General features: G+C 53.9%; 1 protein-coding gene across 3 annotated transcripts in view; it reads left to right on the top strand.

The window, feature by feature from the left end:
• The first annotated feature begins 458 nt into the window (after nt 1-458).
• The window catches only part of LOC111146880 (tubulin gamma complex associated protein 3), a 68,017-nt gene continuing 42,997 nt past the window's right edge, over nt 459-25,478 (top strand). The window contains exons 1-8 of one of the 3 annotated variants that reach the window (XM_022502599.1): nt 459-663; nt 10,769-10,876; nt 14,792-14,859; nt 19,077-19,154; nt 19,268; nt 20,481-20,667; nt 22,716-22,888; nt 25,121-25,239. In XM_022502599.1, coding sequence (XP_022358307.1) covers nt 588-663; nt 10,769-10,876; nt 14,792-14,859; nt 19,077-19,154; nt 19,268; nt 20,481-20,667; nt 22,716-22,888; nt 25,121-25,239 — 810 coding nt within the window. In that variant the 5' untranslated portion in view covers nt 459-587. The other 2 variants (XM_022502598.1, XM_022502600.1) reach the window with 2 other exon arrangements.

The following is a 25,478-nucleotide window of genomic DNA, read 5'->3' as shown; positions in this document are numbered from 1 at the left end:
CCGTCAGGACTGTCACTGGCTCTGCGGCCCGGATCCCAGCGGGCGCGGCAGGACCGCCGGGCGGGGGCCGCGGGGCCTGGTGCCCCTTTTTGACCCCGCGCTTCGGCCCCGGGTGCGGGGCGCGGGCCTTCCGGAGACCTGGGCCACCGACCGTCTGGCGGGGACGTTGTGTGTGCGAGGGGCGGGGCCGTCGGGACCCTCCGGGGGGGACGTGGGCGGTGCGGCGCGGTGCTGACGCTGCAGCGCGGACGTGTGTGGCGGCTCCGCGCTCCGAGGGCAGCTGGGGCAGGGGCGGCAGGGGCGGCCGGGGCCGGAACCCTCCAGGCCCGGCGGCTGTGGTCGGGGGGCCGCGCGCGGACGGACCGGGGGACTCTCAGACTGGCGCACCCGCCGCCCCGGGCGCCGGAAGAAGCGGAGCATTGTGGGAAGGGCGCGCGGTTTCGGCGGGTTCCGTTAAAATGGCGGCCTCGTCGCCGGCGCTGCCCGCGGGGCCGTAGCCTGTCCGGCAGGTCGGGAGCCCGCGAGGCGTGGGGCGGCCGGGTACGGCCGGGGGCTCCGCAGGGCCCCCGTGGGCCGTCCGGGCGAGCATGGCGACCCCGGACCAGAAGTCCCCGAACGTGCTGCTGCAGAACCTGTGCTGCCGGATCCTGGGCAGGAGCGAAGGTAGCGGGGCCGGGCCGGCGGCTCGCGGCCGGGGCGCGTCCGGGAGGCCGGGGCGCGGGGGGCGCGGAGGGCGCGGGGGGCGCGGGGGCCGGCTTCCCGGGCGGGCCGGCGGAGCGCTGCAGCCTTGGGTGGAGGCGGGAGGGAGCCGGGCCCGGCGGGGCTGAGTCACCGCTCCCCGCGCCGCGGTCCAGGTGGGGGGGCTGGGGCCGGCGACTGGCCTCCGCCCGCCTGGTGGGGAGCGCGCGGGCTGACCGGCGGGCGCGGGTCACTCGGCTGTCACCGGAGAGGGACGCGGCGAGCCGCCCCGGACCTCCCGGGCGCCCCGCAGATGCCGGTCCCGGGCGCAGCCCGGACGGGGCGGGAAGACGCTGGGCGGGCGCGGGGCCTCGGGACACGGCGCCGCTCGGCCTCTCCTGCGGGACGCGCGGGCAGGGAGCACCGGGGGGGTGGTTCTGGGGGGTCGAGGACGCCGGGACCGTCCGTCAGCGCCTGACGCGGCCGGAGACCCTCCGCGAACTCGCTGCGGGAGCGTCGCGGCCAGAGTGGGCGCGGCGGGCGGGCGGGGGAGGGGGACGCGCTGGCCCCGCTGAGGGACACGGACTTCGCGCGGTTCTCGCTGCGTTTTCTGCGGTTTGGCGCTGGGACGTGACTCGTCGGCGGGTTGTGGGCTCGACGCCGCCAGGCGGGATGCGGAGCGCGGGCGCAGGGCGGGCCCCCGGGGGCCGCTGCGTGCTGGGCGGAGGCGTGGCCCGAGGGAAAGCGCGGGTGAGCGGGAAATGCCGCAGCGGGGGTGGAGTGGGGCGGCCGGGGGGGGGGGCTCGGAGACGCTTCCGCGGGGCGGGCGGACGGCGGAGAGGCCGGGCTGGGGGGAGGTGGATGCGGCGCGCCTCGTTGTCCCGGCGGGTCCGCGGGTTTCCTCGGGGACGGACCGCGCTCCTCCGCTCCCGTCCTCGCGGCTGGACGCTGAAGGCCACTCGCCGTGACGTAGCATGCTGTTCTGCATGAAAAACATCTTTTCTAAAAAAAAATCTGAGGCTCCTGTTGATGGACTGTTTGAGCCCTTCCAGGACGTAAAAGCACCAGCTTCCGCGGATTCTGCTTCCTCCTCTCCCTCTACTCAGAGCCGCGCTGAAACTAGGAGCAAAGGGTGTCTCCGAGGTCCGCGGGGGCCTCCGAGTAAGACGGTTCCCGGGGTTGTTCTGAGCACTCGGTTGCCGGTTGCGGCCGTGATTCCAGATTATGCTGTTGGCGGAGGAGTTTGTAGGCACTGAGCGGCCGCGTTCTGACTTCTTCTGCCTCCGTGAGCAAAGGAGCATATTAATTGCTCACTTTACAGTGTTTGACGTGGAAACGTTTTTCTTTTTTTAAAAAGATTTTATTTATTTATTCGACAGAGAGCGCGCGAGCGTGTGCGCGCCAGCCAGAGAGGGAGCTCGAGCGGGGAGCGCGGGGAGCCCGTGCGGCTTGTCCCAGGACCTGAGCCTGAGGCAGTTGCCAAAGGACTGAGCCACCCAGGTGCCCTGAAAACGTTGTTTCACTAGTGGTGTTTTACCTGATAACTAAGAACTTTTGGTAACCCTTTCTCTACTGTCCTGTCACAAGCACTCGCCGTATACTTTTGTAGTGTTGCTTTTTCAGTGCTGTCATTCTGAGGAATAATTGATACTTGTTTTATCTTTATTTTTTCCCTAAAGAAGCCCTACGCTGATGTGGGGCTTGAACTCATGACTTGCATACTCCAGACGAGCCCACTGGCTCCCCTACTTGTTACTTTTTTTTTTTTTTTTTGAGAGAGAGAGAGAGAGAGCGAGCGAGTTAGGGGGAGCTGGGGAAGAGGCAAGAGAGGGAGGATGCGAGAGAGTCTTGAGCCACTCCAAGCCCAGCCAGGAGCCCGATGCAGGGCTCCATCCTGGGAACCTGAGATCATGACCTGAGCCCTGAGCGGAAATCAAGAGCTGGACACTTAGTTAACTGGGCTTCCAGGTGCTCTTTGTCACTTTTACTTATTTATTTATTTATTATTTCTTTAAAAGATTTTGTTTATTTGACAGAGATCACAAGTAGGCAGAGAGGCAGCAGAGAGAGAGGAGGAAGCAGGCTCCCCGCCGAGCAGAGAGCCGGACGCGGGACTCGACCCCAGGATCCCGACACCACGACAGGAGCTGAAGGCAGCGGCCCAACCCACTGAGCCACCCAGGCACCCCGCCCCCTTGTCACTTTTAATATGAGTTTCATATGAATCAGTTTTTCATAGAGTACTAAAAATTTTTTTTCTAGTTGGCTTCAAGGGACCCTCAGAAACAAAGCACCAAAGTGTGATGGTATTTGACATTTTTATAAAGTTAGTATAACCATTATTTCTCACCTTTCCCAGCCTGAGAATTTGCTAGAAATGTATACTGCCAGCCAGTGACTGGAAAATTCTCTCTACATCCCTGCCTCTCTCCCAGAGCACGTTTTCTGTATTATGTCTTTGGAGAGTCCTTTCTGTCTGTGGAAACCATGTTCTTGATGTTAAGTGTTGCACCTCTGTCAGGGACAACTTTCCTTTTCATACTTTGTAATTCACTTTTTCACAAGAGATAACAAATACAGGAGTTTCTGTTTGGTGAGCATTTCCACGCAAATGCTCAGGTGTGATGACAGTACCCTGTGCCTTGAGTTAAGGGGACCGCCCTGCCACATAGCGGCGCTGGGAGTGTGTCCTGAGCCGCAGGGCAGGCCAAGGAAGGAGTCTTGTCCTCCTGGGTCTTGTACCTCAGGTGGTATTGCTGTTGGTGTCATGATTTTCCAGAAACGGTGCGGAGCTCTTGATGAAGTTCCCGGTAAGTTAGGGTCTTCCCTGATTACATATACTTGGGGAAATCAGTGTGTGTTAACTAGACATTACAACCTACATCAGGAGCGCCTGGTCGGCTCAGTGCAGCGTCTGCCTGCAGCTCGGGTCAGGTCCTGCGTGGTGAGGCTCCGTGCTTGCAGGGAGCCTGCTGCTCCTCTCTCTGCCCCACTCACGGGCCAGCTCACTGTCTCTTAAATAAATAAAAATTTTAAAAATAATAAAACTTATAATAAATGTATGTTGAAATGTGCGCCAAATATCCATTAACATACTGAAATTCCAGAGTTTTAGGCTTCATTTTAAAGTCGTGTTTCGTAGTCTTACCATTTTAAAATGAGTTTATATGCAAAAATCCTGATTTAAATTTCTAATACGGTAAGCGTTGATAGGTTTAGCCTGTATAAATAACCAGACCCTTTTGGGGATCCTTAATCCTAGGAGTGTAAAGGGGGCCCGAGACCAAACAGTCTGAGAACCAAAGATCCAGAGCAGTGTGTTTGTATTTTAGTTCTCATCGGGGAGCACCGCGTTTCATTCCGTGGGCGCTGTGCACGGGCTCACCTGCGATCTGTGTCAGCCGGACCGCTGGCTTGAGGCTGGGCCCCTGTGGCCCGGCGGCGCGTTTATTGTTTGTTGTGTTTGTTGTTTGTTGTGTCGACAGTGTCTTACTGCGTCTGAGTCTTCGTGCCTTGTCCCTTTGAATTGTGCACATGGGATGCTTATCCAGAATTAATCTTGGGGCCCTGGCTCCGGGTGCTGATTCTGTGGGAGCGCACATGAGCGCGCGGTCACAGAGACCCACGGCTGGAGGGACGCGGCGCAGCTGACTCCCAAGCCCGGAAGCAGCTGTGGTTCAGCTGGTGCCTTGTCTGCCGGTCCTGTAGGACAGCAGCGTCGTCTGCAGGCAGGAGGAGCCGTGAGGCACAGAGTCCAGCCTTACCGGTCAGCTCAGTCTGCCCTGGTCACCTTGGGAAGCCCTCGAGGGTACCCAGCGGCGGTGTTTGCGCTCGCCTGAGCCGCACGCGCCTCTCCCTGAGTCTCTGCATGCAGTTTTGTTTGATCTGAGTGTGCATGGAATCCTTCTGGGTTCTTTCTGGAGAAGAAGCCTCATCACACCGGGGGAAGAGAATCTGTTTCCTGTGTGTCATCTACAGGATGAAGGGCAGATTACCTTGCTGAGAGGTTAAATCTGGGTGCTTTGTTGAGTTATGGTTCTGATGGTGGTAGTAGACATGACATGCCTTGAAGTGACATTTTCAGATTAATAACAACAGCCATAAAAACAGCCACTGCTTCTCAAGTGCTTACTCTGCGCTGAAGAGCTTGTGCACTGTGAGCTCGTGTGTTCAGCTCCCAGTGGCGCTGGGGGTTGGGGTACTTAGTACCCTCCTCTTGGAGCTGGGGAGACCCACGTCTCTGGGTCCAGCACCTGATGTCTTGAAGTCATTCCCTCTTGTTCTTCTGTGTCGCACTTGACAGCTTCCCTGTTTGTGAGCTGAGTGGAGGCAGGACGGTGCTGGCCCTGCCTGTGGCATGGCCTCTTGCCTCCGGCCTCACCTGCTTGTTCTAGGGAGGGCGTGTGGGGTCAGCGCAGTGTCCGCTCTCTGGGACTTGTCGGACGCTGTGTCCCGGAGTTCACTGGTACCAGGTCTTCTCAAACAGCTCTTCTCAGAGGTTGGGCGGAGTAGCCCTGGCCTCCCTTCCAGGCTGCCGGCACCCAGAGTGGTTCCGAGGTGGGAACAGAAGACATTCCTGAGGTGTGTTGTGGCTTAAAAAAAAAAAAAAAAGTTGAATACTCTTTTAATCTTGGGCGGAGCCAGTCATCAAAGAGCTACAGCCTGGCCTCCTCACCTGGGTCTCAACGGACTGACTTCAGCTTGTCTGATTGGGATTTTCGAACCCGCCGGCGCCGGCATCCTCTGGGAGACCGGGCGCACGGTAGCACACGGTGGCACACAGTAGTGCCGAGCGGCTCCTCCTGGCAGAGGGCTGCTTCCTCAGAGAGGCCTTCCCCAAGCGGCCCACTTCACGGGGTCACCCCTGTCATTTGCCGTCGTGGGGTCCTGCCCGTTTTCTGAGCAGCTCTGACCACAGGCTCGTCACCTGTGCAGGTCCTTGCCTTGTTTCTCGGATCCTCACCGAGACGGCCTCGTTAGCCGCTGCTCTGTTCTGCTGCTGGTGTGGGGCATGGAGCGGGCGCTTGGGAGTTACTCTTCAGTTCCCGACTGAGCTTAGCGCTGCTCTAGAAACCGAGTAGGATTTGGGGAGTATTAGCCTAGAGATCCGTAGTGAGTGTTGTCTGATACTTTGCAATTTCATCTTCGATGGTTGGGCTCGCTAAGCAGCTAATTACCGCTGCACATTCAATAGCCCGTGGTCCATGCAGCTGCCCTGGGAAGCTAGGTGGGTTTTACTCAAAACCAGTAGATGGGTTTGCACACGTTTGATGTCAGCAAGAGAGAGAGACGACAAACTAGGTCGGCAAGGAGGTGGGGAGATGGAAGGTGGCCAGCGAGGCGGGGTGAGATGCTGCAGGGGACCACGGGTGCCTCGTGCAGAGACACGGGCGAGGGCGGAGGGGGAGGTGGCAGGCGCGCCTCTGGTGTGGAGGAGGTTTGAGTGTTTGTTAGAAAAACCAAAACTTAACGAGGCTTTTGGAGTAGAGATGTTAGTCTGATGTACTTGAATAGGTTGTTAGTAAACTGTGTTTTTGTGGAGCTCAGGATCATGGGAATCTAAGGTATTCTTTAAGTAGAATAGTTGCACAGGTACCCCTCTGTAAGCAAGTAGTTCCCAGTGCCACATTTCTTTTTCTTTGAGCAGTGGTGGGGGGCTGGAACCCAACCCTGAGATCAAGACCTGAGCTGAGATCAAGAGTCAGACGCATAACCAGCTGAGCCACCCAAGCACCCCAGTGCCACTTCTTATATATATAAAATTAACATTTACTACTTAGAAAACTTTAAAAGTGTGGGGAAGTACGAGGGAGAAAATTAAAACCACTCGCTAATGTTAGGTTTCCGCTGAAACAGTCTATTTCCTTTGCCCCCTCCCCCTGTACTCACCGAGTCCGAACACAGTGTGTGCTCCGTGCTTGCCCCGCGTGCGTGCGCGTTTGGGTGTGCTTGGGACGGGAAGGCCCCGTGAGGGTCGGGTGGCATTTAGATGGAGAACCGAGTGACGTGCTGGAAGGAGTCCCAGGAAGGTGTGGGGGGAGACGGCCCAGGTCTGCGTGGGACGCGGGCGCCGTGTGCCCGGGGGGGGGCAGGGGGGGGAGGGGGGCCGGGGGGCGGCCGGGGGGGGGGGGGGGGGGGGGGGGGGGGGGGGGAGGGCACTGGTGAAGTGACAAGGCTGGGTTGGGCAGCCCGTCCTGGTGAGTTCGGGTTTTATGCTGGGTGTGTTGCGAGGGTTCAGGCAGAGCGATGGCACTCCTTACGTTTTAAAAAGATCGCGCTGACTTGGGTGGTTTCAGGGCGCGAGTGGGACGTGGTGGCCGAGCCACCGAGGGGACTCCTTCAGGTGCACGGCGGCGGTGGAGTAAAGCCCCGCGTGGGATTGCGTGGCTCGCGGAGAGCGCGTGCGCAGCGTTTCGAGAAACTGCCCGGGTGTTTGGCCGAGCGTGGTGCCAGCTCCGTGCCCGCGGTGAGAAGAGCTCCCGGCCCCGGGGCTCCCCGCCCCCCGCCCCAGGGCTCCCCGCCCCCCGGGTGGTTTTTATGGCTGCGGTTCCAGTGGACGAATCGTGGTGGCTCCTTGCGGCTTTAGATTGTGTTTCCCTGACGGTGAATGTCATCGAGCCTCTTGTCTTGTGTTTCTTTGCTGTTCATCTTCTTGGTGAATTGTCTTTTGGGAACTTTTGCTTTTGTTTTTACTGTTTTCTTCCCCCTGTCCTGCATTTTGAGAGTTCTCTCTGTGCATCTGGATTCAAGTCCTTTTCTGTGTTTTGCAAATGTTTTCTGAGTATTTTCATTCTCTTAACATTGTCCTTTGCACAGCAAGAGTTTAATCGTGGATGGACTCCAGTAATCACATTTTGTTATGGTTCAGGATTTTGGTATTTTATGTAGAATCTCTTTGTCTAACTCCAAGTCCCAAAGATATCTTCTGTTGGTTTTTTCCCTCTCAGAGTGCTGTAGGCTCATGTTTTACGCTTACTATGACATAATTTGCGTTGGTTCTTGTATATGTTGTGTGCTGTGTGCTGACATTCTTTTCCGAGTTTGCCAAAGAAACCCATCCCATTTAATTTGCTTTATTCTTTAAAGTTTTTAAAACAGCTTTAAAAACCTATTTTTTTTTAAGATTTTATTTATTTACTTGACAGAGAGAGATCACAAGTAGACGGAGAGGCAGGCAGAGAGAGAGAGAGAGAGAGAGGGAAGCAGGCTCCCTGCCGAGCAGAGAGCCCGATGCGGGACTCGATCCCAGGGACCTGAGATCATGACCTGAGTCGAAGGCAGCGGCTTAACTCACTGAGCCACCCAGGCGCCCTAAAAACCTATTTTTTAAGAAAAGATTTTATTTGTTAAGAGTGAGCAGGGCGGGGGGAGGTGGTGGGACTGAGGGAGGAGGAGAGAATCTGAAGCAGACTGCTGAATGTGAGCCCAGCTCGGGGCTCAGTTGCAGGACCCCGAGTTCATGACCGAGCTGAAGTCAAGAGTCGAGTCACCCAGGCGCCCCTGAAAACATGGTGATACCGTGGCCCCATTCCAGATCAATACATCCTGATTGGTGAAAGATGGGGTTTAGAGTCAGTATGTTTTTAAGAATAAACTTCAATTTTAGAATGAGTTTCGATTTACAGAAAAATGGGGACTACCGTAGAGCGTTCCCTTGTTCTGCACACCTTTCCCGTTACTGGTGGCTTACATTAGGATGGCACGGTCGCGCAGTGAGTGACTGTTACAACACAGTCGCTACTTACTTTCCGTAGATTTCCTCACTACTGCCTGATGTCCCTTTGCTCCTGTAGGGTTCCTGCAAGGGCACCGTGTGACCTTGAGCTGTCCTGTCCCCTTGGGCTCCTGTTGGCTCTGATAGTTTCTCAGACTTTAAAAATTACTATTTTTTCGATGACCTTGACAGTTTTGAGGATTAAAAGTTACTTTATAGAGCATCTCAGTTGGGATTTAGCTGGTGTTTTTTTCGCTCATAACTAGACTGTGATTCTGTCTGTTGGGCAGAAGGCCCCAGAGTCCACAGTGCCCTTCTCATCGCCTTATATCTGGGGTGTATGGTGTCAGGGTGCCCGTCACGTGGTCACGCGGTCTTGACCTGGACCGCGTGGCTAAGGTGTGCCTGTCAGTTGTCTCCTCTGCCCGGAGCCCTTCCCACTCCCACGCTCCCCTCTTGGCTGGGCAGACACCGTGGGGCCCACGCTTACCGCTGGGCGTCCTGGCGCACCTGCCCTTTGAGGCGGGCGGCTGCGGAGGGGACTTAACCTTCGTTTTCAGAAGTTCTGTGGGATCAGCGACAGTATTGCTGCTTCCATCCCTGAATTTGTGTTTGTCTTTTCTTGATCACAAATTGGTTTCTCAATTCCAGTTTTTTTTTTAAGAACCAGCTTTTGGTTTCACTGATTTTGTTTTTCCTATTTTTGCTATAAATTTCATTGATTTTTGCTTTTATCTTTATTATTTCTTAATGGTCTGAGTTTAGTTTGCTTTTCTTTTTCTAGATTTTATTCTGTAAGCCGAGATTATTGACTTGAGACCCGTCTTCCTTTTTAACAAAAGCATTTTATACTTTACATTTTTCCCCCAAACACTGTTTCAACTGAGCCCCACATATTTTAATGTGTTGTATTTCCATTTTCATTCAGTTCAAGATGTTTTCTGATTTTCTTTGAGACTTTCTCTGGCCGTCGTGCTGTGTAGGGCCATGTTGGTTGCCTTGCACACGGGGGAGGATTTTTCTGTTACTGATCTCAGGTGTAATTCCTAATTCTGTTCTTGGTGGAGAACACACTTGGAGTAATTTTAGTTATTTTGTATTTAATAAGGTTTGTTCTGTGACCCCCAGCGCCGTCTGTCCTGGTGCGTGTTCCCAGCGTGTTCGAATAGAACGCGTGTGTGTTCCCTAAGTGCCGTGTGGGCTTGGCCAGGCCTGGCTGGTTCTGGGCTGCTCAGGTCTGCATCCTTGCTCGTCCTCTCATCGCTGATTTTTCTGATGATGGAGAAAAGGCACTTCTGCCCATGGTGCCTGTTGGACTGTCTGGCGTTTTGTTGTGTTAGTGGTTTTGCGGGTGTAGGTTGGGGTGCGCCCTGTGTGGGGTGGTTGTGCTTCCGGGGAAAGGTAGGGCTGTTGCTGCTGTTACCCTGTAAAGATGTTGACTCTGGGGCCTGGGAAGGAGGGCTGGGATCTGTAGTTCAGTCTGCTGCTTTTACTTCATGCCCTTTGCTGTCCTAGTGTCCAGCCAGACCCTCTGTGGTTTGTCTGGGTGAGGTCCTCCCTGGTTGTCTGGGTGAATGGGAAGCGGTAGAGGACCCGGTAGTCTGTTCTCCAGCCAGACTTCCCGCCGGTCCTCTTCTGCCCCATTTCATTCACACCTTCTGCGCGGTGGAGTTCCCACCTCTCTGGAGCCTCCCTGGGTTTCCTTGTTGGCGTTTGTGTCGTGTGCCCTGCCCCCCTCTCAAGCAGACACTGAACTTCCAGTCTCACCGTCCTGAACCAGTTCCCACCGGTCCAGTTGCCTCTCCGCTCCTCACACTGGTTGACTTCTCTTCGGTGTGGTTTCTGCCTTGTTTTCTTTGCCCCTGGGTTTCTGCTTTTGTAAAAACAAACACAGAATTCTTGATTCTCAGTGGGGTTTTCGGCGGGAGTGGAGGCAGACATTCTGTGCTTAAGCCGTCGTCCCGATCTGGGGTGCCAGCGTGCTTTGATTCTCAAGATCCCCTTCGGTGATCCCCGTTGTGCATCCAGTCAGCCTTGGACCGTCTTGGGGTTCTCCGGGACACGCCTGCCTCTCACGGGCCACGTTTGGTCTCCGACTCTCCCTGCTCCTTTTTGGTGGTGACCAGCCCAGGTCACCATCTGTGTCCTAGGATTCTTCACACTGCGGCCCTGCTGCCGTCTCCTTGTCGTGGTTTGTCGAACTGTATTTTATTCACTCATTTGCTTTGGTCTCTTAATAGCTCCTCTGTCTGCTCCGTGAAGACCTGGGGGAGGTGGGAGCTAGATGGGCGTGCGCGGTCCGCGGTCCGCACCTGACGCGCGAGGCGGCGAGTGCTTCCCTGAGCGCCAGTGACCTGCGTCCTCTTGTTCCCGCAGCTGACGTGGCCCAGCAGTTCCAGTACGCCGTGCGCGTCATCGGCAGCAACTTCGCCCCGACAGTCGAAAGAGACGAATTTCTTGTAGCAGAAAAAATCAAGAAAGAACGTACGTATTTTTTTCGGTGTCACGGTGTGTAGGATTTTTGAACTTGTGTGCGTGCATACACATGCACAGGTGTGCTCACCGGTGGTTCCAGGCACGGTGTGATTATAGGTGCTGTTCGCATGTATATAAAACATGTATTAAAAACGTGGACAACTTGGGGCGCCTGGGTGGCTCATTGGGTTAAAGCCTCTGCCTTCCGCTCGGGTCATGATCTCAGGGTCCTGGGATTAAGTCCCGCATCGGGCTCTCTGCTCAGCGGGGAGCCTGCTTCCTCCTCTCTCTCTGCTTCTCTGCCTACTTGTGATCTCTCTGTGTCAAATAAATAAATAAAATCTTGGGGCGCCTGGGTGGCTCGGTGGGTTAAGGCCTCTGCTTTCGGCTCAGGTCATGATCCCAGGGTCCTGGGATCCAGCCCCACATCGGGCTCTCTGCTCGGCAGGGAGCCTGCTTCCTCCTCTCTCTCTGCCTGCCTCTCTGTCTACTTGTGATTTCTGTCTGTCAAATAAATAAATCTTTAAAAAAAAATAAATAAAATCTTAAAAAATCTTAAAAAAAATATGGACAACTTAATTGTGTCTTTTATTAGAACATAGTGCAAGACGGTTTTTAAATTTTTTTTTTATTTTTTCAAAGATTTATTTATTTAATTGAAGTAGAGAGCATGAGGGGAGGTGCAGAGGGAGAGGGAGAGGAGCAGGCTCCCTGCTGAGCTCAGAGCCCGACCTGGAACTCGATCCCAGGACCCTGAGGTCATGACCTGAGCCAAATCAAGAGTCAGACGCCACACAGAGGGAGCCCCCAGGCGGCCCCAGGCGCACCAGCAGAATGTGTGGGTGCGGGCGATGAAGCTGGCTGCGAGCTCCAGGGCATCCTGCCGCTTGTAGGGCTTGCGCGCCCCCTCTGCCCCCTCTGACCAGGTACCACGGAGCGGCGCAGTAGCCTCTGCTGATTGTCCGCGTCCAGACTTCTGGTACTTTAGAAGTTGTGAACATTTTCATTCTGAGCTATACTGAAAGCTCTCGTAGACATCATTACCTTCAAGAAGAAAGCTTTTCCTTTATTCGCTCTGGGTTGCTGACGTGTTTGTTCTCCGTGCGAGGTGGGGCCCTGGCGCTGTGTGAGGAACGGCGCTTTGCACAGAAGGGCCCACGTAGGAAGATTTCTCTCGTGCCCGTTGGAGGGTGGTTTTTCTCTGGAGGCCGGCTCCTTGCGGTTCTCCAGGCTATCCGAGCCCAGCTTCGGCTGCCAGGAAGCAGCCTTGCTGTGAAGGTCACCGCGTTCTCCCTGCTGAGGCCTGGCCTGGCCTGGCTCTGAACCGCCCGGACAAATGGGCTTCGGACTGACTTCAGTGTTGGCAAACCTGTGATGATGCCTTCTAGGATTTCCCTTCTTTGTGGCGTAGTCACCCGAGCCGGTGCGTCCTTTCCTGCGTTTGACCCGTGGTCTGCACGCCCTGCTGTGGAGCCCAGCTCGGGGGAGGCGGCTCTGCTGGCGAGGCGGTGGCCCTTGGGTACCTTGGCTTGGCCGTCCTCTCCTCGGCACAGCCCTGAAGTGGCCCATCCATTGGTGTTACTGAGCGTGATGTATTATTTAGGGGAGGGACACAAATGGAGGATTTATCCTGCTGTTAACCTCTAAAATCATATTTTTTTAAAAAAAATTTTGTTTGTTTGAGAGAGAGGGAATGAGAGGGGGAAGGTCAGAGCAAGAAGCAGACTCCATGCCGAGCAGGGAGCCCGATGCGGGACTTGAACCCCGGGCTCTGGGATCATGACCCGAGCCGAAGGCAGGCACCCTACCAGCTGAGCCACCCAGGCACTCCTAAAATCTTACTTTTATTTACATTTCTTGTCTGTAAAGCTGAACGTAAGAGCCCCGCTCTCCTGGAGCTGTAACACTATCACATCTTGGATTATTTTAGTATTTCGGACTTTAGATTATTTTCCATTTTGGATGATTAGTGACATCTCCGGCCATCAGGAACTGTGTTAACAGACCGTTCCCTTTGCAGATTCGCATCTCAAGGCCTCCTGGTGTGTGTGCGTGCGAACGCGTAATCAAGTTTATCACGGGCAGTAAGGAGGGCCCGTGGTGTGATGAACACTGGCCATGGTACGCAACCCATGGATTGTTGAGCACTACGTCTGAAACTAGTGTCCTCTTTGCTGGCTCACTGAGTAGAAAAAGTTTGTCTGAACTCAGTTACAGGACTGGCGGCGACATTGCTGGAGTGGATGTCGCAAAGAAGTCTTGGGATTTCCTTTACAAGGAAAGCTGTGGTCGTGCATGGTTGGGGTGTGTGTACCTTCTGCGGTTTTGAAGACCAGTGTGTCGACGCAGCACGCCTTTTCTGCCTCTTCCCACCAGGTGGCCATTGCTCTGTTGGGCACCCCACGCTGTCAGCACCCCTCTCGGGGTCTGAGGCGGCCCAGCTGCTGGCAGTGCAGTGTTACTGATGTTTCTCTCGCGTCACGGTCACCACTGACTTCCCGGTTTCATTAAATCTTACATAGAAGTTTTTTGATACTTGAGTACAGTCTTCAGTAGATGAACTGAATTAAGGTAGTTCTGTCCTTTGGAATAATACAAAAGTCATTTTCCATTTTATATGGTGGACTTAAAATGCAAAACACTAGCACATTTTATACTGAAACAAATTGCAAAACTCATGTGTGACGAAATTTAACACCTAATGATTTCTGAATTTCTCACATTAGTGAGTGGGATACGTTGTAAGTAAAGATTTGTTTTGCAGTCTGACAGATAAAACATCATTTTCTGGTGAATGTTCTGTTTATTTTTATTTGTGTTATGTACAGTTTTGTCGTTCCGTGGTGGTTCTGCATGTGTGAATTAGTGTGGGTCTCATTCTGTAGAAAGAACATCTCTTGGTTAACTTAATGACGGTATTTATTTGGAGTATTTTTGTATATCTGAAAAGGAAATCAGTTGACTTTCAATTGCATTATCTTCGTTGAAAGCATTTTGTGGCGATACCCTTTAAAGGCAGCTTTGCTTTTCTGCATAGGACGACTATGGTAGGGCAGATGGGACTGGGGTGACAAAAGCTCTGGTCTGTGGTTTGTGAGGTCGGAACGTGACGCCAAGACCCATTCCCAGCTGGTGTGCATGAGGAAGGATCGGCCGTCAAGCTAGTGACTGTCTTTCTGCGAACCGGTTGGAGCATTTAGAGCTCCGTGAACTTGGCTGATGGGGTCTCCAGACAGCAGTCCTGCTGCTGTTCGCTCGGTGAAGGTGGCGCCTCTTCTTCGGGGCAGGCGCGCGCACAGCTGCTGTGTGCGGTGTGGCAGGTGTGGGTGCGTGGGGTCTCCTCCCTCAGGGCCCGGGCCCAGCCTGTAGCCTCGTCCTTTGTGGGACGGATCAGAGCACGGGCACCTGGCTTGTTCTTTGGCTTCCAGGAGCCGGTGAGTGTAGCGCAGGTGTCTGAAGGCATTTACTGGGGTCTGCTCCGTGTCTGCAGAAGCGCTTGCGGCGTGCGGTTCCGAGTCAGGCTGCTGTGAAGGCTTTGCTCATTGCCGTCTGGATCCAGCACTGCCGCCGCGTTCTCATCTGCACCTCACTCCACGGAGTCGCTGAGGAGTCAGACTGGTGGGACTTGGCCTCACCGGACCGCTTGTTGATGTTTGCAGATAGAACGTGAAGGTCCCATCATTCTGTTACTTTGGCCAACTTTCTCGTAAACTCTGCAGCCTCGTGTATCCAGATCTTACAAACGTCAGAGAGGTTAAAGGCACGGACTGAGTCTGCAGAGCTGGAACGTCACCTGTTGGCGAGTTATTTCGACTCTTAAGCTCGGGATTCTTTGCAGATGTCAGTTGCCTGTTTCCGTGGGTGAAACGACCGTAGAAGGGATTTGGTGTACACGGTTAACACACTCCTTTTCTCACTTCCCAGTTATCCGGCAAAGACGAGAAGCGGACGCTGCCTTGTTCTCGGAGCTGCACAGGAAGCTGCACTCACAGGTACTGCACGTCCTGCGGGGCCGCGGCCGGCGGGCTGCTCTGGGGGCTGGGCGCCGCGTTTCACTGTCTGCGTCGAGCGATGGCTTCTAACAGTAGATTGCATTTGCTTCTTAAGAGCTTTTCAACATTAAAAGTAAGTTTTAAATGGATTTAATGGCACATTGCTAATGAAGACGACGGAAGCCCTGTGGGGAGGGTCATGGGGATTAGGGACGGCTGAGCTCCTGGGGCAGAGGGCTCCGTTCCCTCGTGGGGAGGGAGCACGCCGGTGCGAGTCTTCACTGCACATCACACCGAGAGCCGGTCCTCTAGATCCGCGCTCCTGTTCTGGGATCAGACCCCGATCGGGGCTGTTCGAGTGAATAACTGAAAAAAATTCTGATTTTGAACATTTTGTGATTGGACGTTGATAACTTGCACACAAGTGGTTTGTGTTTTTTTTAAACCCTTTTTTCCCCTTAAACAGAAGCCTCTGCCCTCCTGTACACGCATAAATTAACCGGGGGTGAGAGTCCTGTGTTCTGCCGGGACAGGAGTGTAGCTCATGTAGCTCTCCCCTCCCCCGTCACGGAGAAGAGAGGCCACAGAAGCCTCGCGCTTGACTCTTCAAGTACAGTGGTTTTTACTGAGTTGTGCCTAAGGCTCTTAGTGATTGAACTCGTCTTTCAAGTTTCTCTCTTTATTTCTTTTCTTTTCTTTTTTTTTAAAGATTTTTAAAAAAATTTATTTGACAGAGATCACAAGTAGGCAGAGAAGCAGCAGAGAGAGAGGAGGAAGCAGGCTCCCTGCTGAGCAGAGAGCCCGATGTGGGACTCGATCCCAGGACCCTGAGATCATGACCTGAGCCGAAGGCAGAGGCTTTAACCCACTGAGCCACCCAGGCACCCCTCTCTTTATTTCTAATTTAAAATGGTGGTTTTCCAAAATTTTGTTTGGAACACTGAATGCTCATTCTTAAGCAGTTTAGACAGCCGGCTTCCTGGGGCTAACAGCCAACCAGCGTGGCTCATTGCGCGGCTGAAAGGGGACGGGCGGTGTTAGGACACAGCAGTATAACGCTAGAACTAAAGTGATTAGGAGAATCCCTGCGGAGTAGCAGGCGTCCCGTCCGGCGTCGATGTTTCTTCCGTCTCTCCACTGAGGGCCCTTCTGGGCTGTGCCTCTGTGAGGCACGGGCAGGACTCGGGGTGTGGCAGGAGTGACGTTGGGGAAGGGGACCCGGAATTCTCCGGTGGCAGTCTCGATGTCGCCGAGCCGGCTAGAGGCACAGCGAGTGCGCCGTGGTGCCTGCCAAGCAAAAGGGGCACGGGGTGAGGGGTGGCGCGGGGCAGGTGGAGGGTCAGGGCTGGCGGGCAGCCGGCCGTGCAGGGGTGACATTGGTCGGGAGGGAAGAGTGCTGCCTGACGTTGGCACGTAGGGTAGTAGCCGCTTCACTTAGCCGCTGGTTCTGAAGTCCCTCCGGGTCTTCCGGGCCTCGTGCGTCCTCTTGCCGTTGGGCTCAGGCTGTGCGTCTGAGGTTCACGCTGGAGTCGGGGTCCTGAGACGTCAGACGCTAGGTAGCAGGGCCTGAAGCGGGTCAGAAGCATCTAAGACGTCTGAGGCTGTGCCCGCTGATCGCCCCCCGCCTTCTGTGTGCTGCTTTGGGCTCTGGGGGCCTGAGGGCCGTGGGGGCTGCCCCTGCTTGGGGCCCCCTGGGTCTGATGGGGCTCCAGGCGGTGAGGCCCCGCTGCTCCCCCACTCCTGCCGGGCGGCGGCTCGGCGCTGGCTCCACGGCCAGAGCACGGCCATGCCCTGCTCCCTGGCTCTGGGGAGCCGTGTCCTCCCCGGCCCCGCGGGCCTGCCTGCTGGTGAGAGTCCTGGGTTCCCTGCAGTGCGCGCCCCTTTGCAGGGCCCCTGCCTCACTCGCCCCTCAGGCTGTTCTGCTGACAACGGTGCCTCCTGCACAGGCGCCACTTGCTGGGGTGTTGGTGCCCAGCTCCATATGCTTTTACAGCTTCCTCTGCTCTGCCCTGTGTGTCGTCTGGGTTTCTCCGGGCCAGGGCGGTGGGTCCACCCTGGGACACGTGCTGCACCAGGGCAGCCTGTGCTGCCTTCCCGAAGCCCCCGCCGCTGCGGGGGGCCCCCTCCCCCGCACTGAAGGGCTCTTCTGTATTTTCTTGTTTCCCAGCCCTAGGGGGCCCTTCACCGCTGTCCAGGCTCGCCCTGCTCTTTCCTCTGTGTTTTCCTTTTTTGGTGAACATGACCTTGTTTGTTAAGGGGCAGCCAGAAGCCTGAGTGTCTCGTTGACTCCGCCTCTCTCCCCTTCCGCGGTGTCCCAGGCAGCGTTCGCGCTTCCTCGCAGGCGGGCCTCTCCGCTGTCCCTCGGGAGTCAGGCAGGCCTCGGTTTGCAGCCCAGCTTACGGTGACGGAGGTCGCCTAGTTTTTCACCTCTGGCTCTGTTGTTTGTGGAGCGAAGAGAGTAGAGCCTGTGTCCCCGCGCGGGTGCGCCGACGGCAGGAGGCCATGTGCGGAGGACGTCCCCCACGGGCTTCCTGTCAGCGGCAGTGCCCTTAGCTGATGGCCTCCCGCCCTTGAAGGAGATGGGATCCGGTGAGGAGCGGCCCTTCAGACGCGGGCAGACGGGCTTCAGGCCTTGCTCCTGTGTCCGTGGAGTCCCCAAGCCCAGTGCCTGCCCACAGGGGGCTGTGAAGGTTGTCTGGGTAGATGCTGGGTCACCGAGTGCCCACCTTGCCCTTGGCCGTGTCCTCCCGAAGGACTGCAGTTTCCTGTGCGTCTCGTCTCGTCTCCTCCGCAGTCCGGCCTTCAGGGACTGTCGGCAGGCGCGTTCAGGCCGTTGCAGGCTCCTGCTGTCCCATTTTTTGGTCCCACACAGGAGACCCCTTTGTCTGAGGCTTCATTCCATTCCCAGTGTCCATGCTCCTGCCTGGCGTTAGCTGGGTTCATCTGTCTCCGCTTCCCTGAAAGGCCGTTCCTGCTCCCTCCTCTGTGCGTGCATTGCCCGTTTCTCTAGGAGACCCTGTCCTCTCTGGGGTCCTTTTGTAAGCGTTGGGCCACTTGTGACCCCCACCCCAGGTCTGAGATGTCCCACCAGAGTGCCTCTGCTCGTTTGTCTCTTTGCCACCAGAGTGAGGACTGTTGGGGCTGGTGAGTTTATTATTTCTGGAAAATTATGTGTAAATCAGTTTTTTTTTTTTAAAGATTTTTATTTATTTACTTGACAGAGAGGGATCACAAGCAGGCAGAGAAGCAGGCAGAGAGAGAGGTGGGGAGAAGCAGGCTCCCCACTGAGCAGGGACCCCCCGATGCGGGGCTCAATCCCAGGACCCTGAGATCACGACCTGAGCCAAAGGCAGGGGCTTAACCCACTGAGCCACCCAGGCACCCCAGTAAATCGGTTTTTTAAGTTAGATCGTAAGTTAAATACCTGAGATGAGTTTTTTCTTTTACGAAACTTCCAAGGCATATTTTCTATAACAAAGAACTTGTGTAAAGTGAATATAACCGTCGCAGTTTTGTAAATAAAACGTGTTTATGTAACTCTAGCTTGTGCATCCAAAGGTAAGGCCGTATGAATAGAGTAGAAACACTCTGTAAATCTGGGAAGAAACATCGAGGGTGGGCTGCTCCCGGGTGAGTCAGGGGGCAGCCATAGACTCTAGGGAGCGAATGAGATCCCGAAGGCGGCCTCACGCAGAGACCTGGCGGTTAGCTTGTCTGGCGGCTCTTCCTTCAGAACCTTGGGTTTAGGTATGCACGACGTTGGGCTTACAGCGTGCACTTTAGAATTCCTTGTTCTTTCTATCTATAATGCTCTGTCATGGCAAACGGCACTTTGTTGGGGGTGGGGCGGGACGCAATCACCTGTTTTATGATGGCATTTTGTTTATAATTGCTATGTTTAGGAAGTTGGTTATTCTAAAAATTATTCTAAGGGGGAACTGCTGTTAATCTGGAATCCGGAGTAGGGTGATTCAAAAACATTCTCATCAGGGACTGCAGACTCGTTTTCGGCAGGGGATGACGCCTCGAGAGCATTACTTCCAGCCTTACTCAGTGGGCAGTGCTGTTGGCAGTCCCCAAAAAATGAGCGCCCTTAGACTTGGTACCATGCGAATTAAAAGAACGCGTTTCTAGCTCGGAAGTGTAATTTAGGAGAGAGGTAGGTAAAACTGGAAAGTAGTGCAAACTTGTTCTTGTAATGTTTTCTTTTTAAACAGGGAGTTTTGAAAAATAAATGGTCAATTCTCTACCTCTTGCTAAGCCTTAGTGAAGATCCACGCAAGCAGCCGAACAAGGTGAGAGGCTCTGTCTCAGCAGCTCGTGCCTTTTCTTCTGCAGATCCGCTCCCGTGTCTCAGCGCGCGCCTGCACGCGGGGCGGGAGGGGCAGAGGAAGGGCGAGAATCCCAGGGTCTTGCTGGGACAACGATACCAAGTTTTGATAGCAATTGGCTTCTGTGCTTAAGAAAATAATAAGAGAATAAACAACTTGTCTAGTTTTCTTGGTATTCATGGCAGGTCAAGAGATTTTCTTTTTTTCTTTTTTTTTCTAAGAGATTTTATTTATTTGTCAGAGAGCCAGTGAGGACAAGCAGAGGGAGAGGCAGGCAGAGGGACAACCAGGCTCCTCACTAGGCAAAGAGGAGCCCGATGTGGGACTCGATCCCAGGACCCTGGGATCATGACCTGAACCGAAGGCAGAGGCTTCACCCACTGGGTCCCCAGGCACCCCTCTTTCTTGAGACCGGGTACTCACTTTCCCGGAGTTACGCCATTGCCTCAGATGTGACCGCGTCCCGTGGAGTAGAGCGGGAAAACGGTTTTCACAGGTTACCGACAGGAGCATGCCGCACAGTTCCGTGTGGGTTAGAGGACCTTTCAGGTTTTCTTGTGTCTTCACGTATCGTCATGAATATTGACTCCTGTCCTGCCCGCGTGAACTTCGTTGTCACGCGGGCTCCGTCTGTGGCCCGTGCGGCGTCCACAAGAGCTGTCGGGCTGCCACGGGCCCAGGGTGTCCGCTGCGAGGGGTGCTCTACCGCAGGGACCTGCGTGCCTCCCGCAGGGGCTCTCTGTGTTGAGAGCCTCCGTCTGAGTAACGAGCGCGTTTTGATTTTAGTGTAGTGCCACCCCTGCAGACACGTTTGAGTGATTATTTGGGTTTTAGTTTGCTTGGATTCTGAAGAATGTGTTCAGTTGTCAGACCATGTGGCAGTTTTGGAGTTTAGAAAACATTCTGCAACTGAGTCGGTTCTGCCATATTTCAGAGTATAACAAATTATTGCTACAGAGTACGAACTCGATTATAGAACCAACATCTGAATATACGTTATCTTTATTGATTCGGGAAGTGTTCTGTAATTTTTGTATTTTTTTAAAGATTTTATTTAATTTTTTTAGGGGTAGAGAGAGAGCACAGAAGCGAGGGGAGGGAGAGAGAGACAGACTTCACACCGAGCGTGGAGCCCAATGCAGGGCTTGATCCCGCAACCCTGAGGTCATGACCAGAACTGATACCAAGAGTCGGATGCTGAACCGACTGAGCCACCCAGGCGGCCCTGTGTCTCTGTTCTTAATGGATTTCCTTTCCAGGTTTCCACCTATGCCGCGTTGTTTGCCCAAGCGTTACCAAGAGATGCTCACTCGACTCCCTACTACTACGCCAGGCCTCAGACTCTGCCGCTGAACTACCAGGACCGCAGCACCCAGTCGGCCCAGAGCGCCGGTAGCATGGGAAGCAGCGGCGTCAGCAGCATAAGTGTGTACGCCTTAAATGGCCCGACCCCGACGCCACAGTCTCTCCTTCCGGGGTAAATCCAGCTTGCACACACAACGTTGCTTAACCAGTAGAGACGGAAGCATCCTCAGGCTTTGATCAGGCATTTTGTGTGTTCACTGAATCTCTCTGTAGAGCCTCGTGTGTGCCGTGAATGTTCTAGGCACTGTATCTGATGTGCTTCCTCCTAGGATTTTATTCTTTCCAGAAACTGTTTCCAACGGGAATTCTTTGCACTTCTAGTTGTGGTTGGCCGTGATGATGCTTGGTCTGCTCTCACCCTGTTAACGCAAGTACATGTTAGCAAAGGCCCCGAGCAGAAGTGTGACAGGATGGGCCTGTCGCTGTGCGGTAACTCGTAGACATTTCCCTTGCTGTGTTCCTGGACTTATCTCTCAGTGAATATCGTCCCCGTCACTGATGCATGCTGTTCTCGTTGCTGAATTATTGAAGAAATAAGTAAACTGAAATAAAGCTGTCTTGTCCTCAAGTGCTGGGCTCTCCTGCGGACCGGGCGTCACAGCGCCATGTGCTGCTCGGCGCTGAGGGTGAGCTCTGAGAGCGCGCGGCCGGCATGCTGTCACGTCTCACCGTGTTTTCCGGGGACACAGTTTGTGCTTGGGAATGGAACCGCTGCTCATAGAGTAGTAAACTCGAAACTTTGCTTTTCTTGTCTTTTTACATGTTTCTGTGCATGGTTCCTTCCTGGCAGTCACATTGAAGCTGACTGTCCTAAAGTGGGTATTTTTCCAGACCAGTGACTGGAGAGTCGGGGTTGCGTGTGTTCCGCGTGACCATGGCATCCTGGGAAGTTAATGTGTGACGTAAATATGGTTAGGTTCACGGCCCTAGAACCTCGAATGTATGCACCACACGTGGGTTATACATGCCGACTGGTTTCCAGAAAGACAGCGGAAGAGGTTCTGGAGATGTACTCTCTGATGCATATTCTGGCTAAAAGAGTCAACAGACTTCGTCACTTTTGCTTTAGAATTTGAAATAATTGTTCTGATACTTAAAAAACTGTGTAGAGAACTATGAACTGAAATGGTCCTTTAGAATTTTTCTCTTAAATCTAGAACTGCATTAAAGGTCATAGTTCGACAAGTGCTATTGGAGGACTTTTCCCATTGACGCTAGGAAAGAGAAAGGGCCGTTCCCTGCTCACTGCGTCGGTGGGGACAGATGGGGCTGTCCGCGTGGCACTGAGTGAATCAGTCTGCCTTGTGGAGGCTCGTTCGTGTGCCGCGGTCCTGAGGAGTGGTATTTTTGTTGTAAGTGTCGAAACATACGTCCTCAGAAATCAGCTGTTGGGTTTTTAGAATTTCAAAGAGCAGCTTTTTTTTTTTTTTTTTTAGATTTTATTTATGTGAGAGAATGAGAGGGAGAGAGCACAAGCAGGGAGAGCAGCAGAGGGAGAGGGAGAAGCAGTCTCCCCGCTGAGCAGGGAACCCGATGCGGGGCTCGATCCCAGGACCCCGGGATCATGACCTGAGCCGAAGCAGACGCTTCACCGGCTGAGCCACCCAGGTGCCCGTCACAGAACAGCTTTGACTTATTCTCCAAATCATCAAAAGCTGTCCTGACCTTTGTGCTTTTGTCTTTGACTTTCCATTTGTACATTTTTGGAATTAATTGCAAATTATGATATTTTGTTTTGTATTGAACATTGCAAATGCTGGGAGACGAGTGAGCATGCAGAGAGGGGACAGCACTCCAGATTTTTAACTTCTGTGGTCTGCCAATGCTGGTTAAGTTTGAAGTTAAAATTAGTTGTGAATTTCAAAGTGGTTTCAGTTATGTATGTTATGTGTTTGTAAAGAAAAGCCAAATAGATTTGATTTTTATGCTAAGAAATAGGTGGGAGGTGCCAGCAAGAGCCTGAGTGCCAGCTTCAAGGCCCCAAAGAGCCCCCGGACCGGTCAGCTGACGGATTTGCGTAGGTGGTGTCACTCGCCCCGCCCACATTTCTAACATTACATCATCCGGTATAGTGATAGAAGCAGAATTTCTAGGAGTGGTTTGTCTGTCGAGTGAGCAGGCTGGGTGTTTGGAGATACGAAACACTCTGTCTTCTTTTAGACAGCCTCATCACACGCCCGGAGTGGGGGACGGTCTGCGGCAGCAGCTGGGGGCACGTCTCGCGTGGACTCTGACTGCAAACCAGCCTTCTTCACAAACCACTACCTCAAAAGGTCTCCCGAACGCTGTTTCTCGCAACATGACAAGACCAAGGAGGGAAGGGGACGTAGGTGGTGAGTAAGGATAGACTTTAATGTAGATTTTCTTTGATACTTGGAATTTATGCTTCCCTTATCTTAAAATACTGATGAGGAGTCCTTGCTTAGGATTGTCGAGTGGTGGGGGTTCTCATGACCTGAGGTTCGGAGTCAGAGTATGGTCTCACGTGCCTTGGGGGGTTTGGCAGTGCCTGGGACATTGGAGAAACCTATTGAAGATTTATTTGATGGTTAAGCGGATACCTGGCGGGTCTTAAAACTCCACTAGATCCCGAAAGAAATGAGTTTCTCTCCAGAGAGCCTGATAGTAGCGGTGTTTGGAACATGAGTGTCTGCGAACAGAGGGACGGGCTGCGTTGTCGGCTTATCCCCTGTAGCTTCGGAAGTCCCGCTGGCTGTGTCTTTGCTTACAGAGAAGGCGAGGGCCAGGGGTGTCTTGTGTGTACCTGGGAACACGGCCCAGAGCGCAGAGCCCGGCCCGTGCCGCTGCACTTCCTGCCTCTGTCCGTCCTGTAACACGGGACGGCTTGGGAGGCTCTGGCTGGGAGGCTGGCGCCCAGACGGGAAGAGTGCCCTTCTCTGATGCTCATTGGCTGTGGCTTCCGATCTCTAAGCAGCGTCTTCAAGCCCGTGTAATGTGAGAGCTAACATGAAAAGATGTCACGGTGTTGCCGGTCGGTCCAGAGGAGCAGGAGGGGATGTGCGAGGGACGCAGGAAGGGCTGGACAGGAAGCTGCGGCGGCAGATTGAAGCCGGACACATCCGGGGTCTCATGCAGTGTGGATGGACTAGACACTTCCTTTAAAGGACATAAAATTCTGTGGAGACAATTACGTACTCTCAGAAGAGATGTGTTCTCTTTTTTTTTTAAAGGCTTTATTTATTTATTTGACAGGCAGAGATCACAAGCAGGCAGAGAGGCAGGCAGAGAGAGAGGAGGAAGCAGGCTCCCTGCCGAACAGAGAGCCCGATGCGGGGCTCGATCCCAGGACCCTGGGATCATGACCCGAGCCGAAGGCAGAGGCTTTAACCAACGGAGCCACCCAGGCAGCCCAGAAGAGATGTGTTCTAAATGTAGGGACGCAGGTCGGTTAGAAGTAAGGGGACGGAGAAATGCATCTCGTAGACACTGACCGCAGGAAGACGGGTGGCCTCGTCGGCACATCACTGTGGCAGGAGGCCGGGGCAGGAGTGTCGCCAGGGCCAGAGGGACGTTCATAACAACGAAAGGGTCAGTTCTTCAGAAGAAATAATGCTGCTGAGTGTATGTTCGCCTGGTCTCAGAGCTTCAGAGGCACCAAGGAAAACCAGGCGCTCTACAGGGAGCAGACACCCACGGTTACAGCTGGTGTGCCTACTTCTCTCACGGTAATCGATGGAGAGGAGTAGACAGAACGGTCCATGATGACAGGTGGGTGACATTCGAACAGTACTACCAGCAGTTTGATGTCGGCGATGTTGATGGAATATTTTCTCCACGACTGAAATACAAACCTGTCCTCACCTTCTGATTCTCTGCCCTGTTGTGGGAGGGACGGCCTTGACTGTATACATGTTGCATTTTTCCTCCCACTGATGACTTGAATTTCTGGGCATCGCCTCCTTGTCATTGGGTGACATCTAAACTCTGAATTAGTTTTTGTTCAGGGTTCGTGGAAATCATAACTTTTCCGCTCTCTCCACTCCTCTTCATATGGTTGAGGACGGACCTGTGTCTGTCTGTGCGCTGTGTAACACCCAGCTCTGCACACCCCGTCTTAGGAAAGCGTCACCTGTCTCTCTGATGGACCTGTGCTGCTGTTTCTTGTGCCTGTCGCTCCTGGATTGTGTATTAGGTCCCCACATGCTGCTGTGTGTGCGCATTTCTTTCTTTAGTGAAGACCGTCTTTTTAAATCATCTCCGTATACAGTGTGGGGCTCAAATGCACGCCCCTGAGAACAAGAGAGGACGCTCCACCGACCGAGCCAGCCATGTGCCCCACTGCCTTTTTTTTTTTTTTTTTTTAAGACTTTCTGTAGAAGAACTCACACACTCTCCAGCTCTCCATATCCTTTTTAGAGAATTCTTGTTTCTTAGAACTTCAGACTTTTTCCATCTTAGGCTCATTTTTGTTTTGTTTTGTTTTGTTTTGTTTTAAAATTTTGTTGTGGTTGCACACGCATAACGTAAAACTAATCGTGTCCTAAAGTTTATTCCATCTTAAAATGTGTTGTTTGCTAATTACTTTCTTACAAAAACCCTTTCAGGTGCTGCGGAAGTGACTGAGGCAGCGCTCGTCAGAGACATTCTGTACGTCTTCCAGGGCATAGACGGCAAGAACATCAAGATGAGCAGCGCGGAGAACTGCTACAAAGTGGAGGCCAAGGTACAGGAAGCAGCCCCTGTCGGACCTGCGCGAGCAGGAGAGGCCGACGCCCGCCAGGCCAGCGGGAGCTGTGACGAGGTGGGATTGGGGTGACTGGGGCCAGAGCTTGGTTTGCTGGTCAGCTGCGTGGTCAGGGCCCGGTGTCCGGTTCCCTGTGTGCTCGTGGGCTCGCGGGCTCGCATTTGGGCCCTTTTCCTTCCTCATCTGCCCCCTGCGTCCCGTGTGGTGGTGTCAGAGAG

The sequence above is a fragment of the Enhydra lutris genome, unplaced genomic scaffold (genome assembly GCF_002288905.1).
Source record: "Enhydra lutris kenyoni isolate GAN:26980312 unplaced genomic scaffold, ASM228890v2 scaffoldscaffold15, whole genome shotgun sequence".
In the NCBI taxonomy this organism is placed as follows: Eukaryota; Metazoa; Chordata; class Mammalia; order Carnivora; family Mustelidae; genus Enhydra; species Enhydra lutris.
Note: the sequence above shows the minus strand (reverse complement) of the source record. Positions and strands in the feature narration are given on the sequence as shown.